The sequence below is a fragment of the Rhea pennata genome, chromosome 19, assembly GCF_028389875.1.
Source record: "Rhea pennata isolate bPtePen1 chromosome 19, bPtePen1.pri, whole genome shotgun sequence".
NCBI lineage: Eukaryota > Metazoa > Chordata > Aves > Rheiformes > Rheidae > Rhea > Rhea pennata.
In genome coordinates, this window is record NC_084681.1 from 9,896,880 (window position 1) to 9,915,772 (window position 18,893).

General features: G+C 42.2%; 1 protein-coding gene across 4 annotated transcripts; it reads right to left on the bottom strand.

Annotated features, from left to right (window-relative positions):
- Nucleotides 1-317: 317 nt before the first annotated feature.
- Nucleotides 318-17,985, bottom strand: LOC134149158 (myosin heavy chain, skeletal muscle, adult-like). 4 transcript variants are annotated; one of them, XM_062592043.1, is made up of 38 exons: nt 17,782-17,985; nt 17,550-17,693; nt 17,308-17,464; nt 16,058-16,085; nt 15,842-15,953; nt 15,667-15,759; nt 14,853-14,916; nt 14,608-14,706; nt 14,403-14,506; nt 14,186-14,324; nt 11,758-11,876; nt 11,519-11,668; nt 10,640-10,810; nt 9,699-9,998; nt 9,519-9,599; nt 8,941-9,028; nt 8,735-8,852; nt 8,461-8,584; nt 8,239-8,375; nt 7,887-8,142; nt 6,532-6,774; nt 6,249-6,425; nt 6,016-6,161; nt 5,839-5,929; nt 5,361-5,750; nt 4,986-5,112; nt 4,764-4,882; nt 4,315-4,511; nt 3,752-3,935; nt 3,501-3,666; nt 3,204-3,328; nt 2,666-2,974; nt 2,329-2,532; nt 1,592-1,717; nt 1,328-1,498; nt 1,137-1,241; nt 897-992; nt 318-473 (listed from the first exon to the last, which is right to left on the bottom strand). In XM_062592043.1, the coding sequence occupies exons 1-38, from the start codon at nt 17,983-17,985 to the stop codon at nt 318-320; spliced, it is 5,820 nt and encodes a 1,939-aa protein (XP_062448027.1). The 4 variants fall into 4 exon arrangements, with proteins under 4 accessions (XP_062448027.1, XP_062448026.1, XP_062448024.1 ...); XM_062592042.1 differs by having other exon boundaries at nt 9,693-9,998; XM_062592040.1 differs by having other exon boundaries at nt 9,519-9,601; nt 9,689-9,998.
- Nucleotides 17,986-18,893: the final 908 nt, after the last annotated feature.

Here is an 18,893-nt window from a genome sequence, read left to right on the forward strand (position 1 = left end):
ATATGATCGAGAAATACTGGGGAAGGGAGTAATGAAAGCTGTATTACTATCCAGGTGTAGAAATGAAATAAAGCTATTCATTTGAAAATGCCCCAAACTTAAGGTAACTGTGGAATTGAAGCATAGCAAAAAAAGCCACTGTGTGCATCCTGTGCACACAGAGTAATCTAGCCATTGCAAATCTGTGTATGCAGAGTAATTCACAGTCTTTATTATCTAGACATTGAGGTGGTTACAAAGACTAATTACAAAAGAAAGTGACAGAGGGTTTCACATTTTGTGAACGACCCATGTCACTTCATTGCCCCCTGACATCCTCATTCTTCCTCTTCTATCTTCTTGCTGTGAAACTCCCGGCTCTTGGCTCGGAGCTTGTTGACCTGTGACTCTGCAATGTCAGCCCGCTCCTCAGCTTCCTCCAGCTCATGCTGGATCTTGCGGAATTTGGAGAGGTTGACATTGGACAGCTCCTCCTGTAGGGGGAGAGGCAGGTGGTGGCAAAGAGTCCAGGGCAGGGGTTTCCCGTCCTCCTGCCACTGAGACTGAAGGAGCTGCACTTGTTCCTAAGAGAAAGGGCACAGCTTACACTCTCCATTCCCCACTTACCACCACTTAGCAAGAGACCTCACACAAACCTCCTTGTCCTCCCTTACTTAGAACCCCAATACAGCAATGTGTCACGTTGGCAGGGGTAATTTTTTTCACTTGGTCTTGACATTCCTGTAGTTATTTTCTCACTGGTTTTATGCCTATGGAACATGGTATGAGGATAACAAAGACCCTGAAGCCCTCCTCTGCTGACCAGTGGCAGTTTCCAGGTTTCTCACACTCATCTCCTCAGCACCTGTGATGAACCTACCGAAAGTGACTCTTGCCTCAGCTTGAGCAGTACTTACAGCCTCCTCAGCTTGTCTCTTGTACGATTTCACTTTCATTTGCAGCTTGTCCACCAGGTCCTGGAGCCTGAGAATATTCTTCCGGTCTTCCTCAGACTAGAGCAGTTGGAAAGCAGGAAAGAGAGGACATTGCTTTCCCCACCACATATGGTTAACAATTCCCCTTGAGAATTCTGTGCAAACATTCTGCCTTCCTGGAAGGAGGGGGTGTCAGCACAAAGAGGCCTCCTGAGGCCTTACCTGGTAGGTCAGCTCCTTCACTCTCCTCTCGTATTTGCGCACACCCTTCACGGCTTCAGCGCTGCGCTTCTGCTCAGAATCAACCTCCCCTTCCAGCTCTCTCACCTGCAATGAGAAGCCCAGCCTTGGAGCTCCCCTGGTGGTGCCTCATGGGACGTGCTCCCTGATGCACAAACAGCAGCTCTACACACCCTGGCCTCCAGCTTCTGGATTTGCTTCTTGCCTCCTTTCAGTGCCAGCTGCTCAGCCTCATCCAGACGGTGCTGCAGGTCCTTCACTGTCTGGTCCAAGTTCTTCTTCATCCTCTCCAGGTGGGCGCTGGTGTCCTGCTCCTTCTTCAGCTCTTCTGCCATCATGGCCGCCTGGAGAGCAAAGGAACAGCCCCAGTTTGGGATGCGAGACATACTGGGGCAGAATCCACTCACCACCAGCAATGAAAGGAGTCCCCAGCTCACATCTGTGATGGCCTTCTTGGCCTTCTCTTCAGCATTGCGGGCTTCCTGGACTGTCTCCTCCATTTCACTCTGGATTTGGGAAATGTCCGTCTCCAGCTTCTTCTTGGTGTTGATCAAACTAGTATTCTGTTGAACAAAAATATCATTTTTTCCCCTCATTTGGCTCCAAGGTACAACATTTACATTAAGAAATCCACTGTTAAAAATTGTGGTTTTTATCAATATATCTAATATCAGTATGCTTCACGTGAATCACCTAGTTATGTTATAAAAAGGTAGTCAACAGAGAGCTGTAAACATTTTAAAATGCAGTTCTCTCTCCTCTGAATAAAATCATATTCATTGAGCTATAATCTGATTCCTGGTCTGAGGTAGCAATTTCAATTCAGGTTAAAGTTCTTACCATAAAGGATAGTCTAAAGAATTTACATAGATGAACAATCTGGAAAGGAAAAATGCTATAGCTCACAGGACACATTTTGAAAGCAGTCATAATGAGGTAGTCATCATTAAAATCAAGATATTTAAACCTTCACATCATGATCATGAGAAAATGTGAAGCAAAATTAAGGTAGTATTACTATTATTTTTTAATCCATGGAGGAAGTCTATTTAACCCCAAAGAATAGCCTTTGACAACAAACTTCAGAAGAGCCACAGTCTCTCCTTGTATGTTATTTACACGGTAATGACCTCCACCAGTGCCTGTTCAAGGTATTCTCACATAGGAGTCTGACCTGCGTATGGAGAAGTTGAACTCTCTCGCTTGCATCCATCAATTCCTGCTCAGCCACTTTTCTCGACCGCTCTGTCTGCTCCAGGGCTGCCCGTAGCTCCTCAATTTCAGCCTGCAACAGGTTTGCTCTGCGCTCCACCATGGCCACCTGTTCCTTCAGATCCTCCTGCGTCCTGAGAGCATCGTCCAAGTGTATCTGGGTATCCTGTAAAAGAGGCAGCAGAAATGAATGTCTTGCATCAGTGCTGGACAGTAACAATCACTATTATACGTGTAGTTATAATGCAAGTATATTACCCAACCTAGATGCCTGCACACACGTATTTGTCTTAACAGACCTTGAGCACTCCCTGTGTGTTTCTCAGGTTCTTCTGCGCCTCTGCTGCCACACGGTTGGCATGGCTCAGCTGGATCTCCATTTCATTCAGGTCTCCCTCCATCTTCTTCTTCAGCCTCAGGGCTTCATTTCTGCTCCTGATCTCTGCATCCAGTGTGCTCTGCATGGACTCCACAACTCGGAGATGGTTTCTCTTCAGTTGCTCAATTTCCTCATCTTTTTCTGCTATCTTCCTGTCAATCTCAGACTTGATCTGGTTGAGCTCCAGCTGGAGGCGCAAGATCTTCCCCTCCTCATGTTCCAGGGAGGCCTGAAAAAGAACAAAAAGCACTGCATTAATAAAAGTGTATTCCTTAATGTTATTCTCTCTTGTGCAATAAACTGTGACTCTTTCTTTCTGTATGATGTGGAAACAGAGGCTGCAGCTTCAAATTCAACAGCGAAAGAGCAGTACCATATGCCTTATAGCTTCAAGCTATTATTTTTCACACTGTTTCTCAGGACTCTAGGACTGGAAATCAGTGATTTTGGCCACTTACCTCAGCTTCCTCCAGAGCAGCCTGGATTTCAGATTTCTCCTGCTCAATCTGCTTCTTCACTTTCTCCAGCTCATGAATGGCCTTTCCTCCCTCTGCAATCTGCTCCGTGAGGTCACTGATCTCCTCTGTAAGGACAGAGACAAATGGCAGGGTCAGGCACGGGGCATGGGGGAAATGTCCTACCACAGGAAGGTGACAGGCATCCTCACAGCACTGCAGGTACAGACCCATGTGGAGTGGTGGGGATAGAGGAGCTTGTGAGAAAGCCCTGGCAGGAGCAGAGCACCCGGGACTTACGCTGCAAGTTCTTGTTCTCCCGCTTCAGGGTTTCCAGGTGGTCCAAGGACTCCTCGTAGGCATTCTTCATCTTAAACAGCTCCGTGCTGAGAGAGCGAGACTCCTTCTGGGAGGCTTCCAGCTCAGCCTGCGTTTCCTCATACTTCTGCTTCCACTCTGCCAGGATCTGAAGAGCAACAGGGCCGCAGTATGAGTGTGGCAGTCATGAGGAGACGCTCTGTCCCCAGACCATGAGGCTGGAGCCTGGTTACCTTGTCAAAATTCTTCTGCTTCTTGTCCAGAGCTGCGCAAGCAGCATTTGACCTCTCCACATCTATCATAAGGTCCTCTACTTCATTCTGCAGCCGCTGCTTTGTCTTTTCCAGGGAGGCACATTTCGCATTCACTGCTTCAACATGTTCCTCTGCTTCCTGGAGACGTTGTGCCAGCTTTTTCCTGTGAAGTAGTAAGCAAAGCTCCCAGTTAGGGAGCAAATAGAAGGTAGTTTTGTGCAGCCAATGGACTTGTCAGAACAGCAGGCTTATCTCTTTTCACTCAATGATTGCTATGCCTTAGGTGTGCAAGGCCTCTCCCAGGCATTCCTTGTATTCCCATGGCCAATGTCCATGCTCTAACATGCATGGGTACACCAAATATGGCTGGTGTCTCCTTTCTCTGTTTAAATGTAATTCCATTTTTTGATATATCCAAAATAAATGCATCATAAGATTTAATTTCCTTCTCCCAAAGCACTGCCTTATTTTTTTTTCCTGACAGTAGTTCAGTAGATTCCCCTTGTTAGCTGTTTGCAGCCTTCCCCACAGTCCCCATGTACTTGGCCTCCTCCAGCTCCTCCGTGCGCTGAATGGCGTCTGTCTCATATTTGGTTCTCCACTGGGCCACTTCACTGTTGGCCTTGGACAAGGCACGCTGCAGCTCACCCTTGGCTTCCTGCTCCTCTTCATATTGCTCCCGGAGCAAGTCACAGTCATGGCGAGCAGATTGCAAGGCATGGGCCAGGGCGTTCTTGGCCTGGGAGGACAGGTGAATTGGAACAAGGAGTAGGTACATCCTAGGAAATCTCTGGCAGTGTATGCATTTAACAATGGAATGTCACCACTGGGAAGGTTCAAGTACAGTGAATGACTAATTTAAAGCTGGAGGGCACAATTCACTACATACTCTCCCTGCAACAATGATAATTGACTCTCAGTATGATTTGTGCTAAATAGACTGTGTGAAATTGAGTATCCTTTCAGTTGCAAGCTGTAGGAAAGTCATCACCTTTATTTCTTCCTCTAGATGTCTCTTCAGTTCCTCAATCTGTTGGGTAAATGCCTGCTTTCCTCTAGACAGTTGAGAAATCAGAGTGTCTTTCTCCTCCACCTGCCGTGAATATTCACCTGGGAAAGTATATAGAAAAGAAATGTGTTAATTGTCATTTAGGACCAGAATTAAATTTTTTTTGGATGCTATCCCCATTCCTCATCAGAGATGCTCTCTTACCAGCTTCTGTCTGTAAACGAGCTCTTTGAGCATTGAGGTCATTGATCATACGCTGATGCTCCTCTTCCTTTGTCTTAATCTCACTCAGCTGGTCTTCCAGAGTACGGCACATCTTCTCTAAATTTCCCTACATGTATAATAAGAAAAATGAAAGAGTACTAATACGGGGACTTTTCCTTATCAGCAGGATTCTCATAAGAAAAACTGTGGCTATAAGGTACACACTACATCCTGCTTGTTGGGCTTACATGCTTAGAAATAGAGTTCGATGAACTAGATTTAGGGACGCAGTTGTATACTGTAACCTGATTATATTTTAAAAAGATATGATAAAACATTTTCTTTTCAAATTAATTTGAATTAGTATTTTTGTACCTTAGCTTTGGAGACAGACTCCATGTTACTGGTCAAGTCGTCAATCTCCATCTTCAGCTCACTCTTCTCCTTCTCCAGCTTCTGCTTGACGCGCTGAAGGCTGTCTATTTGCTCCCCAAGCTCAGCTGTGCTGTCCGCATGCTTCTTCCGCAGGGCAGCAGCTGTGGCTTCATGCTGCAGAGTGGCCTCCTCCAGGTCCCGACGCATCTTCTGAAATTCTGCCTCACGCTTCTTGTTCACCTCAATCTGAGCTGCTGTAGCTCCCCCTGCTTCTTCCAGGCGCTCACTGATCTCCTCCAGCTCCCTGGAGAGGTCAGCCCGATGCTTCTCTGCTTTGGCCCGAGAGGTCCGCTCGGCCTCAATTTCCTCCTCCAGTTCCTCAATTCGGGCCTGGAGAACATTAGGCACCATTCACACCCATGCCCTGCCCCTGCCTGACCTCTGATGGTGTGAGAGAAGGCAAGGAACAAAGACTTGCCTGCAGCTCCTTGATCTTCTTCTGTAATTGCATGCCCAGGGCTTGCTCATCCTCAATTTTGCTCTGGATCTGGCTGATTTCAAAATCTTTCCTTTGCACAAAGCAAACCGTGTTAGTGCCCAGCGAAAAACACAGGCACATTTGCACAACACAAAGGTGCCCCACAGCCACACTTACTTCTTCAGTTTCTCATCCAGCTGCTGCTTATCATTTTCCAAATCCATTATGGTATCGTGAGCCAGCTTCAGGTCTCCCTCGAGTTTCCTCTTGGCTCTCTCAAGGTCCATGCGCAGTTTCTTCTCTTGCTCCAGGGACCCTTCGAGCTAAACAGAACAAGGTCATGAGTGCTCTGCCAGCCAGGTCTACCTAAACAACTGTCCTGTTCTTGCTGAGTGTATATTTGGGCTTACATCGTCCACTTGCTGCTCCAGCTTGGTTTTGGCTTTGGTCAGCGTATTGACTTTGTCCTCTTCTGCCTGCAGGTCATCCAGAGTCTGCTGGTGGGCCTCTTGGAGGGCTTTCTTCTCTTTTGTCAGCTTGGCAATGTTCTCGTCCAGGGCCGCCATCTCCTCAGTGAGGTTTTTGACCTGTGAGAAAAAGGGAGCAGGGGGTAATTAAAGGAAGTAGCTACAAACGTGCTGTACCAGCACAGCACTGATTTCTGGAGCGAGAGTGATGGGTTCTCTGCTATACCTTGTTTTCGGTGGCATGTTTTTCCTTCTCAACTTTGGCCAGCGTTAACTCCAGGTCATCAATATCTTTCTTCAGCTCTGAGCATTCGTCCTCCAGTTTTCTCTTCTTGGCTGTCAGCTCAGCATTGATTTCCTCCTCGTCCTCGGCCCTTTCGGTCACCTCCTTAACTTTGGCTTCGAGTTGGATTTTGGTTTTGATCAGCTGGTCACATCTTTCCTCTGCATCAGCTAATGCATCAGCTTCCTGTTGGATAAATGTAGTTTTGCTTGAAAAATTACAGATTTAGCGGTGAATATAAAATGATATTTTATGCTGAAAGAATAAATGTGGAACAGTAAGACCCTTGGGATTTATTTTCGGGAAATGATTATTGCACAACCTCATTACAAATTCACTAGGAGTTTTCATTCAGTTTTATTTTTTGAACTTTTTGCATCATCAGATACTGGATTTAGTGCCATTATTTTTCACTTTGTTTATCTAAGTTTTATTATTTTTTTTTTGAATGTAGTTGATACTGTTCATTTGAAAATGACTGTATTTTAATCATGTGCCATTTTCAAAATTATTTGGTGTTTTCTGTAAGGTGAATTATCTTGCTTTGGTCATCCATCATTGAGAAAATATATTTGAAATTTAATGGGGGATTTTCTAATGTGTTACACGTGGCTTTCTTTGTAGATACTGAGAATGCAACTGAGTTTTACATCTGTAAATGAGCGTGCCTGTGTGAGATTTGGATATCTGAACTTCCATTAGTCAGTGGATACCTAGTCAATACAGTCATTTTCAAAATTCACCTAACCCTGAACAGACACTTAGAGCTCAAGAGCATTGCGTAAATGTTGCTGATACTTTTGAAATGCCAAATGGCATTGGAGACATACACACAGGGCCAGCACCTGTTTCATGGGACATATTGGGCCTCTGTGCTCTCCTGGATTAGTAGCTGCAGGAGAACAAGTGAGATACTCTGCATCATAAGAAATGGCAGCAGGCTTTTTATGTAGGCAACTGAATTAAGATAGGATGGTCAGCTGAATCAGTGCCCACAGTTCATAAACTGTATTTACTTTGCAATGACTGTAATGGTACCCTATACTATAAGCTCACATAGACGCATGTACCTGTAGGCACTAAGAGTAAGACTTAAAAGTCGTTCTCAAGCTGGAACCCACTTTGCAATGGTGACACTGAGGGCCCAAAGCAGGGGGCCTGAATTTTACCTTTAGTCACCTTTAATTCAGCTTAGAATATTTTGTAAGGCAGATTAGGGTGCAGTTTGAGACTTCTAAGAAAAGTTAGATCTTATTCACTCATTTTCTTCTATAAAAAAATAAACTCATGATACTCACAGCTTGCACTTGGAGCTGCAAGTCATTTTTCTCCTGCATCAGCTTTACCATTTTCTCCTCCAGCTCCTTCCTCTTTGCCTCAGACTTTGCAAGCTCTTCCTTCGTCTTCTCAAATTCTTCCTTCATGGTGGCCATTTCCTTCTCAGATTCTGCACTTTTCAGTAAGGGTTTGATCTTGAAGAACAGCTTCATCCATGGCCAGTGCTTGACATTCATGAATGCACGAACATTGTACTGAATGCAGAAGATGGATTCCCTGAATGCAATTAAGATAAACATTAAATATTTTGGGTTTGAATGGTGTAGACATTTTCTCCAAATTCCAGTGATTATTTGTATCTGAAATGTCTACCTCCTCTCCACCATTCTCTGGTACTCCACTCTCATCAGAAAGCCCCTGCATCTGGCCTGTGTACGAGTGATGAGCTGTGCCAGCTTGTCATCTCTCATCTCCTCCAGGAGTCCCAGCAGCCCCGCTTTGAAGAACACCTAGAGAAAGGGAGCATTGCAGCATATCACTGTCAGGTTGTGCAAAGCACAGACACACACTACATGAGTCAAGGAGTGTTTGTACTTTGGTGTGACCAAATTTGTACTGGGTGTGGTCCACATCAATGGAGCCAAGGAGCTTCTCAGAAGCTTTCTTGCTGTCAATGAACTGTCCCTCTGGGATAGCACTTGCATTAAGCACCTTGTACCTGTGAAAAGAGAAGGAGGAAGAAAAGGTTGTTCTTCCTAACCAGTGCATGGTGGCTACTGTCTATTCTTTGCCATAGAGCCCAGCCTGACTGAACCTAGAAGGTACTTAACATTGGTTATAATGCTGCCAAAATGTGGAGACCTCTTACCTCTGTTTAAAATCAGCATAGAGGACTCTGCTGGGGAATCCTTTCCTGCAGATTCTGATCCCTTCCAGCACACCATTACAACGCAGTTGGTGCAGCACTAGTTCATGCTCCATGGCACCTAACATTTGAGAACACAAATGAAACCCATGGGTTCCAGGGCAGAGGCCAACAGCTGTATTGCATCTCTTTCTGCATGAGCTTCTTACCAGGTGTTTTTGTTTCATTTGGGATGATGCAACGGACAAAATGGGGGTGAGTGCTCCGTAGGTTGGTCATCAGCTTGTTTAAGTTCTCCTGTGGAATCATGTGTAGCAGTTCAGATTACAAATTTTATTTCTGCACACTCAGCCTCTAGATGTCAGGATACTAATAAAATGAGTATACACAGATAGAATTTTAGGAGAAAGTAGCAAACAAATCAAAAATTATATTTAACCGAAGATTCTTTGTGTTTTTTTATGTATTCTTATTAAAGTTGAAAATTTTATAGCTTCATATGGAAGTGAAATGCTACCGTACCAACATTTTAGCATAATCTAAATTACTTACATAATTATTTACATTATGTCCCAGCTTCTGAAAAAAAAGTCACATGGAACAAGTGTTCTTTTGAAAGAAATTCAGGGGATTAGGTAAAGAATGGTTGATATGATATCCTCTGCTCATTTCATCCTTCTTACTGATTCACAATAAAACCAAAGTCAGGAGAATAATGAGAGTTCAGATAGCTCAGATTCTCAATCATGTTCATGGCACTTTAGAGATACTGAAATTCATACTGTACCCGGAAGAGAGCTGAGACTGTCTGGAAAGAAGAACCCTTCTTCTTACCACCCTTCTTACCACCACCACCACCACCACTAGCCTCTGTAAAAAGAAAAAAAATAGTGTTATCTTTTTTGGTTCATTTTTTATATTATGAATTTGGGAACGTATGAATTTTAGAAAACTAGCCTGCTTCTGCTCCTCCATAGGTGGCAAAGAGTAAGGCAAGTGTCTTCACAGATGATTTCTGGTACAGCCCAATGACAGTTTCATTCAGGGGGTCCTTGTTCTTCTCAAGCCAGCCAGTGATGTTGTAGTCTACTGTGCCAGCATAGTGCACCAGAGAGAAGTGGGCCTCAGCCTTGCCTTTGGCAGGCTTGGGCTTCTGGAAGTTGTTGGATTTGCCCAGATGCTGGTCATAGAGCTTGTTCTTGAAAGAGGTGTCAGTTGCCTTGGGGAACATGCACTCCTCTTCCAGAATGGAGAAGATGCCCATAGGCTGGAATATATTACAGTACAGTAGAGAAATGGTGCCTCTAAGATAATACATTGACCACTTGATCAGAACGGGAATATAGTAAAAGATAGGAAGCTGAGAAACAAAGCTGCAGCTTTGTTCTGAAGAACATTTCCTTCTAAAAAAGTGAGTTGTAAGGAGATAAGATTCTTTGACTATAACTTCAGTGCTGTGATTCAGACTTTTTTTTTTTTAAGCTAAAAGTTACATTAAAAAATCAGGGAGAAAAACTGTGATTGTATTTTAATATATCTTTCACAAAGGTGGTCATTGTATATTTACTACAATTTAGTACTTTTAATCAGATCCCTAAATTCTACTGCACTACACAAAGTCTCTTTCACTATCTTGCATTCAAAGGACAGGCACAGACTATATTGGCCTATAGTTATTTTAATATGAACCATCTTAAGAAAATATGTTTGTTTTATATTGGGAACTCATGAATGTTTCTGAGAAAAATGTTCTTCAGTAAAACAGGCTCAAATATCTTTCATACAGATGTATTTTTTGAGGAATCTTTTCCATAGTTATTAGTGGACTTATAATACATGTAATGTGTGGACTGTAATAAACAGCAATGAGTTCCTGGAAATATAGGACATTTTGAATTAGAAATTTACCTTCTCAATGAGCTCAATACAGGCAGCCAGGTCCATTCCAAAGTCAATGAATGTCCATTCGATTCCTTCCTTCTTGTACTCCTCCTGCTCTAGCACGAACATGTGGTGGTTGAAGAACTGTTGCAGTTTCTCGTTCGTGAAGTTGATGCAGAGCTGCTCCAGGCTGTTAAACTTCCCAATGCAGAAAGAGAGACATCCATTGTCAACATGCACAGTTGCATCATGAGTTTTCTTGATCATTATTAATCTTCTATAGAACTTCCTACTTTAAAACAATAGTATTATCAGGACTGCACCATAGCAGGGCCTATATGCAGCTCCCCAATGAAGTGCCTGCCTGAAAGAAGAAGAAAATTTTCCCAGAGAAGATATTCCCAGTGAATTTCCTAAAGTTCATCGGATACTTTGATGTTTCTTTGTTCAGCTAACATGATGACTTGGTGCCCTGACCTTCATTTTCATTTGACCTACTTGTCCTCCCTGATCAAGCATTTATTCACTTATTTCTTGTTCCATTAAACAATTTCCATATCTTCAAACTGTTATGTATTTTTCATTCGGTGCCCAAGTCCCAGTTAAAATACAAGAGCTCTTATACCAGCTGATTGTAATTATTTTTTAATATAAATATCATTAAGTTCAAATATTACAGCATGCAAAATTGTAATAGATACTTTTACACAGAAAAACATAACTTTATCTTTGTGCTAATGAGGCCTCCGAGGGTTTTGCTCTGTGCTATAGAAGAAAATTAAGGATTTCTTTTTCCAGAAAATTGCAAATGATTAATTGTTCTATCTTCAGAAAAATATCATTTGGTAGTCCTCTGATATTTTAATTTCCCTTTCCAAGAGCTACTCTGAAACACATATTCCTTACATCAAAGATCTCAAAGCCAGCAATGTCCAGGACACCAATGAAGTACTGTCTGGGTTGTTTGGTATCCAGCTGTTGGTTGATACGAACAACCATCCACAAGAACATCTTCTCATAGACGGCTTTTGCCAGGGCACCTACAGCATTGTTCACCTAAAAAAAAGAAAGAAGAAAAAAAAAGGAGTAATAAGACAGTAAGGAATACAAGCCATAGGTTCCCAATCACACAAGGGTTTTCTTACCTGCTGCACAGTTTGACCTTTGGTCACATATTCATTCCCAACTTTCACTCGTGGGTAGCACAGGGCCTTGAGCAGGTCAGCTGAGTTCAGACCCATCAGGTAGGCAGCCTTGTCAGCAACTAAATACAGGGACAATGAGATAAAAAAATCAAGGATAAGAATACATGGAGTATATTCAGTGAGCAACTCTTTCCAAAGTAATTTCAACATTGAATGCCTAGTGATGAAATTCTGCTTACCTAATCTTGGAGGAAGTATGGCAGCAATGAAAATAAAACTGATATTTGTTTTGAAAATTTTTCACAGTAGGACACCTAAATGATATTTTTGTCTTTGAAAAACTTCACCAAAGTATCTGTAAATAAATTATTTATTAAAAATTCCTCGTGAAAGCTGAAGTTCATCACTTCATTCTGGAGCTAATTGGTATCCAGGCACCAAAACACTAAAATGATAGCAGGAAGATTGCCTGAGTATATTCCAAAACATATATTTAAATACTTGGGCTCCCCGTACATTGCTTTGGGAGCAGGCATATCATTGAAAGGCAGGGCTTTCTGAATTTAGAACTGCCACAGCGTGGTTGATAGTGAGTGCTCAGTAGAGATACGTCTCTGAAATTTGCCACTCTGTTGAGAGTTATTGTTATACTCAAAACAAATCATAAGCATATTCATAGAATCATAGAATCAGTAAGGTTGGAAGGGATCTCTGGAGATCATCTAGTCCAGCCACCCTGCTCAAGCAGGGTCACCTAGAGCATGTTAGATAGGGTTGCACCCAGGCGGACCTTGAATATCTCCAGAGAGGGAGACTCCTCAACCTCCCTGGGCAACCTCTTCCCGTGCTCTGTCACTCTCACAGTGAAGAAATTCCCCCTCACATTCAGGCCGAACTTCCTGTGGTTCAATTTCTGCCCATTGCCTCTTGTCCTGTCACATGGGACAACTGAAAAGAGGTTGTCCCTGTCCCCTTGACACCCTTCCTTCAGGTACTTATACACATTGCTAAGATCCCCCCCTCAGTCTTCTCTTCTCCAGGCTAAACAGGCCCAGCTCTCACAGCCGTTCCTCATAAGGCAGGTGCTTCAGCCCTCTGACCATCCTTGTAGCCCTATGCAGGACTCTCTCCAGTAGCTCCATGTCTCTCTTGTCCTGGGGAGCCCAGAACTGGACACAGTAGTTGTGTCCTAGAGTTGCCTGGGTCCTCCTTCTTGCCCTTTTTGAAGACTGGAGTGACATTGGCTTTCTTCCAGTCCTCAGGCACCTCTCCAGTTCTCCACAACCTTTCAAAGACGATGGCACCAACATCCGCCAGCTCCCTCAGTACCCATGGGTACATCCCATCCAGGCCCATGGATTTGTGGATGTCTAGCCTGCCCAGAAGATCTCTAATCCTATCCTCCTCAACCAAAGCAAAGTCTTCCCTTCTCCAGACTTTCTCCCTCACGTCCAGGCTACGGGATTCTTGAGGGCTGCCCTTAGCAGTGAAGACTGAAGCAAAGAAGGCATTCAGTAATTCTGCCTTCTCTGTATCCCTTGTCACCAGGGCCCCTGCCCCATTCAGTAGCAGGCCTACATTTTCCCTAGTCCTCCTCTTGCTGCTGATGTAGTTGGAGAAGCCCTTCCTATTGTCCTTAACATCCCTTGCAAGACTCAATTCCAACTGGGCCTTAGCCTTCCTCACCGCATCTCTACATACTCTGACTGCATTCCTGTAATTCTCCCAAGTAGCCTGTCCCCTCTCCCACATTCTGTGTACTTTCTTATTCTGTCCGAACTTGGCCAAGAGCTCCTTGCTCACCCATGCAGGTCTCCTGTCCCTTTGCTGAACTTCTTACTCATAGGGATGCACTGCTCTTGAGCTTGGAGGAAATTATGTTTGAATACTAGACAGCTCTCCTAGACCCCCCCCCCCTTCCTTCTAGGGCCTTAACCCATGAAATTCCTCCAATTCGGTCTCCGAAGAGCCCAAAGTCTGCTCTCCTGAAGTCCAGGGTTGCAATCCTGCTTGTTGCCTTACTTCTTTCCTGCAGGATCCTGAACTCCACCATCTCCAATATTCATTTATTCTGGATCAAAACCCCAAATCAAGTCCTAAAGTTAACCATCTAAGAGAATTATTTGAAAGAAGTAGGCCAGGTGAGTCATTTTAAAACATCATGCATCACTGCTCACTTTTTATGTAACATTCAGGTGATTGTTGTATTATTCAAAGCTTTGGATAAATGCCCAGGATAGATTTATGGGCACGTGTTCAATTTATACTTCAAATAAGGATTAGGTACTCTTTGAAAAAAAGGGATATTTTGGGTGGCGGTTTTGTGCTGGCTCCACCTAAACTCTCTTTACACATTTCAAGTCTTCTCACCCTTCATCTCCAAAGACAATATTATTACTAAGAGATGAACAGCAGACTTTACTAATACCTTCAGTGCCATCTGGCTCTGCCTGCTCCTCTCGTTGTTTCTGCTTGAACTTCAAGTTCCCGTAGTGCATGACAGCCCCTGTCAGCTTGTAAATGGCGGTCTTTTCATCAGGAGTGAAGCCCAGGATGTCAATGGCACTCTGCAATAGAAATAGTAAAATAAAAGCTTTGTCTGGAGACATGACAATAGATACAATATACATATGAATGTTACTTACATCTGTAGCCATCAGTTCTTCCTGGTCATTGATGCTGGGAACAGTGATCTCACCTTGACTCACAAAGTGATAGTCATATGGGTTGGTCGTAATTAGGAGCATATCTGAAAGCAAGAAGAGGAATCATGCAGGCTTAATTTAGTCAACCAGGTAATAGTTTGAGCTGGTGCTCAGTGATCTTCTTCCAAAAAAGTTAGTTCCCTACCAATTAGCTCCGGCTTCTTGTTGGACATGATCTGATAAAATATGTGGTAGCTTCTTTCTGCCTTGAGCTGGAAAGTGACTCTGGACTTCTCCAGCAGGTCTAGGGGAAAAATATAATTAGAAACATGAATTGGAAAAAGAGAAGGTAGGGAGAAGGCACAAAGAAAAGCAGGGAAGGCAGAACAGATGTCTGAGTGAAAAGATATTGGATGGACGGATTGTGAAAAGTTCAGAAAAGTGTCTTACATGTTTCAATGTCAGCAGAAGCCAGTTTTCCTGTGGCACCAAAGTGAATTCTGATGAATTTGCCCTTTAAAGGAAAAAAAATGTCTTAAAATTTCCTCCATAAAAAGTGTATCTGAAATGGCAGGTTTTGCTATTTACTCTACTGGGCAGAAGATTTTATATTAGAGATATTTTCTTAAGAGTCAGATAAATTTCCACCATTAAGATAAAGTCTTAATTTTAATGGGGTTTAAACACATTTTTAACCATGAAGATAGCCAGGAGAGCCACAGCTGTATATTTCCTTTATGTTGAATGCACAAATGGAAAGGAATGGGTGGATTTCATTAGGCCATTTATATCTCATTCCATACTCTTCTAACTATATCCTGCATACAGAAAGTATTCATCTGAATGATGTGAGAATATCCATTTAACCAGTTCAGATGCTTAAATCTCTCCTGGTATCTAATAAGCAATTTTACTTCTGCTTAATTAAATATCATACCAAGCAAAGACTGATTTAATGTTCACGTAGCTTTTTCTTTCCTACTTTTTCTTCCTCCCTCCCTCCCTCCCTTTCTTTCCTTATTCCATTATTTCTTTTATAAATGGACATAAGCATATATTAATCACTAAAAATACAGTTTCATATTGAAATGCATTATTGGAGAAAGAATTTGCGTGCTAATATAATATAGATCAAATTTTTCATAGAATTATTGTTTTCAAAATCTGAAGATCTTGTAAGCCCTAAGCTTGAACTACAGGAAATTATGATTGTCACATGTTTCTGTTTATTATTGTTCAGGAACCCTTTGGCTGAGCAACTCACAAAGCGTGAGGAGTTGTCATTCCTCACGGTCTTGGCATTTCCAAAGGCCTCCAGCAGGGGGTTGGCGCTGATGATTTGATCCTCAAGCGTTCCCTGCAACATGGTAAGCATTGTTAAGTGTTTAACCCATGTGGCAATTACAGGCCAAGTGTTTAGTCTGTCCCTCCTACCTCACCTGCATTTTGCCCGCCTGCTCCTCCTTCTTCTTATCTCCACTAGCTGCAATTGTTGCAAAGTACTGGATGACACGCTTTGTGTTCACAGTCTTCCCTGCACCGGATTCTCCACTGTGAAGCCAGAGAGAGAACCAGAGAGCGTATGGTCAGGCAGCAGCTCCCCTGGCACAGAGCAACCCAAGAAGAACACAAGCAGGCAATGTATATGTACGTACGTGATGAGGATTGACTGATTCTCACGATCTGTGAAAGAGACACAAATAAAGGGCTTATTTAATATTCAGTAAACAACACAGAAAGAGTGAAAAGTAGTCAGATAACTTTAGGTGAATCAAAAGAATTGACATTTATTTCCATTTTTAGAAAAATGTTGATTGTTTTTAACTTAATTCAAATATAAGAAGTAATTCCTGTTTTCATCCCTTTGTTCTGCTGAGTACAGAAGAGTAAAGACTGAGGTGAGGGGTTTTAATTTTTTTTTTCCATCTGTCTTTTGATTATTTCTCTTTAGCCTCATTGTAACTTTCCTAGGCAACTGAAGTTTTTTGGACATAAAGATCTAAGAAAGAATGAAAAAGAAACAAAACACAAATGATACATTTAGTCATCCTCTCCTCTCTTGCCTCCAAGGATCAAAGAGAAGAACAAAGTTAAGTCAGGGTAGAGATTCAAATATCAGTGTTTTAATAGTCATTCCATATCACAGTAGAAACTCTTTCAAAGTAAAATGGAAATGTTCCACAGCATCACTTCAAGGACAATTAGGTTTTCAACAGAGTAAATAAGTGAGTTATAGTCACCTGATTCTCCCAAACTATAAAAAGGCCTTTGGCTTGTAAATATCTAATTTTTACTTTCTTTCACCAAATTCTACTGTATAGACATATGAAAAAAAAAAACACTTTCTCAAGAGCAAATTAACATAGAAGGGTCAAAAAATGAGAAGCCCAGAGGTTTATCCCAAATCCTCAAAAACATCTCAAAAAAACTCCAGTATTTCAGCTTCCAAGATTGTTGGGAAACTGGGACAACAACCTTTGAAGCCAAAGGGAAAAAAACACTTTATGGTGGCTCAAGTATAAAGAGCAAATGACATACTGAGAATGCCAGAGCTGATTTGGACTACTTTTAATCAGTTCCAAAAACAAACAAAAAATTCATATGTGGCACAGGGAGTGGAATGTGTTCTTCTGATTCAATTTATCTGTATATTTCTATCTATGTATCAATTTCTCTTGTGCTGGTTAAAACTGTATGCTTTCAGCCTGATTAAAAAGAAAAAAAAAGTATAGAGATACATTTCATTTAAAATAGCAAAAACAATGGTGTAAATATCATAAAGCTCAAAATATATACATATCAGATTGATGAAAGCTTTGAAAAAGTCACACTGTATTCCTAGCACAGGATGTCCATTCAGAAAATTTCATGATACAATCCTATGGAGACAGGTGAAGTCACTCACCAGTTAGCATGAACTGATAGGCGTTGTCAGAGATGGAGAAGATGTGGGGAGGGGCCTCCTGGCGCTTTTTGCCTCGGTAGGCCAACACCACCTCCGGGTTGTACACTGGCAGCCACTTGTAGGGGTTGACAGTGACACAGAAGAGACCCGAGTAGGTCTGTGAGGAAAAGAGACAGAACATTGGCTTCCATTTGCAGCAGTTCTTCCCAGCTGCTTGCAGGAAGACTGCTGCTGGTACTTACGTAGATCATCCAGGCTGCATAACGCTCTTTGAGGTTATACAGCACAGCAGGTTCATGGAGGTGGGTCATCATGGCCATGTCCTCAATTTTGTCATACTTAGGAGGGTTCATGGAGAAGACCTGATCTTCCTTCACAGTCAGAGTCTGCCAAGGAAATGAGAGATCCTTGTATGTTAGCTGAGAACCCAGAATGGGAAATAGGTTTTGTCCTTAAGCCTTGTTTTTCACCCACCTCTCCTGCTTCAGTCTTGACTGTGACCTTTCCTCCTTCTTTGCTCTGGATTGTCCCTTTCACAAAAGATTCCTTGGCATGTACCACAAAGACTGATGATTTGGCATCAAAAGGTCTGTTCTGGGCCTCAATTCTCTCCTTTTCAGACTTTCGGAGGTAAGGAGCTGCCTCCCCAAAAACAGCCATCTCAGAGTCTGAAGACATGGCTGCAATTTATTAGGGGCTTTCTAGAAGAAGACAATATGGGAAAAGAACGATACTATATTAATATTGTTCAAAGCTTTTTTGGAAATTCCTGCATACTTTTTCATTAGTATGCTTTATCCTTTGGGGAAAATGTGAAAAATGTTTATTTGGGGTTTGTTGGGTTGAGGGACCCCTGTGCTAAAATCATTTTTGAAATAACCTGTGGCCATTCAATGCAATTAGGCACTGTACTGCAGAGAAAAAGAACCCCAATATTCTTTCCAATTATCTAGACAACCTTTGAAACTTCACTTGAAATGGTTATAATGTCATGGCTACAAATGAATGCCTTTCCAAGTAATACTAATTCAGGAAGCTGGAGCAGAAGGCTAGTATACTACAGTCTTGAGTGACTTACAGATAATTTGCACACCTTACTGACAGTTTCAATCTCTAAAACTTTACAATTATGATAATATTATTTGCTAATTTTAGTGAAGTCTTGAATCCAGGTGTAAACATATACACTGCATGGTCTAATGAGTGTCTGTGAAAAGAGGAGTAATGTTGTTTCTGAACATTCCAGTTATTTCCTTTTACTTTTTTAAATGAATACAATGATAATAAAAAGAATTTAAACACAAAGATTCAAAGCTCAACTCCAGAATTTCAAATGAAGAAATCTAAAGCCATTATTAGTCTCCCTAAGAAATGACTACTTTCAGAAATGGCAGTGGGCAGCTCAGGAAAATATTTACTTATTGCTATGCCTTGTATTCATTTAGGTACCTAAAATTTACAATAGCTTTTACAATTATGCTACATTGTACCAACATAACCATTCTTGAATGAGTTACCAACATAACAATTCTTCATTTCTCTCTGCAGGACCAGGCATTGGCTTACAGAAAGGTGGAGGACTGAGG

Bases quoted from the DNA above. Each gene is read 5' to 3' on its own strand.
- LOC134149158 (XM_062592040.1), bottom strand. From the start codon at position 17,985: ATGTCTTCAGACTCTGAGATGGCTGTTTTTGGGGAGGCAGCTCCTTAC. The intron at 9,602-9,688 runs GCTAGTTTTCTA...TTCTTTTTACAG, and splicing joins CTATGGAGGAGCAGAAGCAG to AGGCTAGTGGTGGTGGTGGT. The intron at 993-1,136 runs GTAAGGCCTCAG...CAACTGCTCTAG, and splicing joins TGAAGGAGCTGACCTACCAG to TCTGAGGAAGACCGGAAGAA.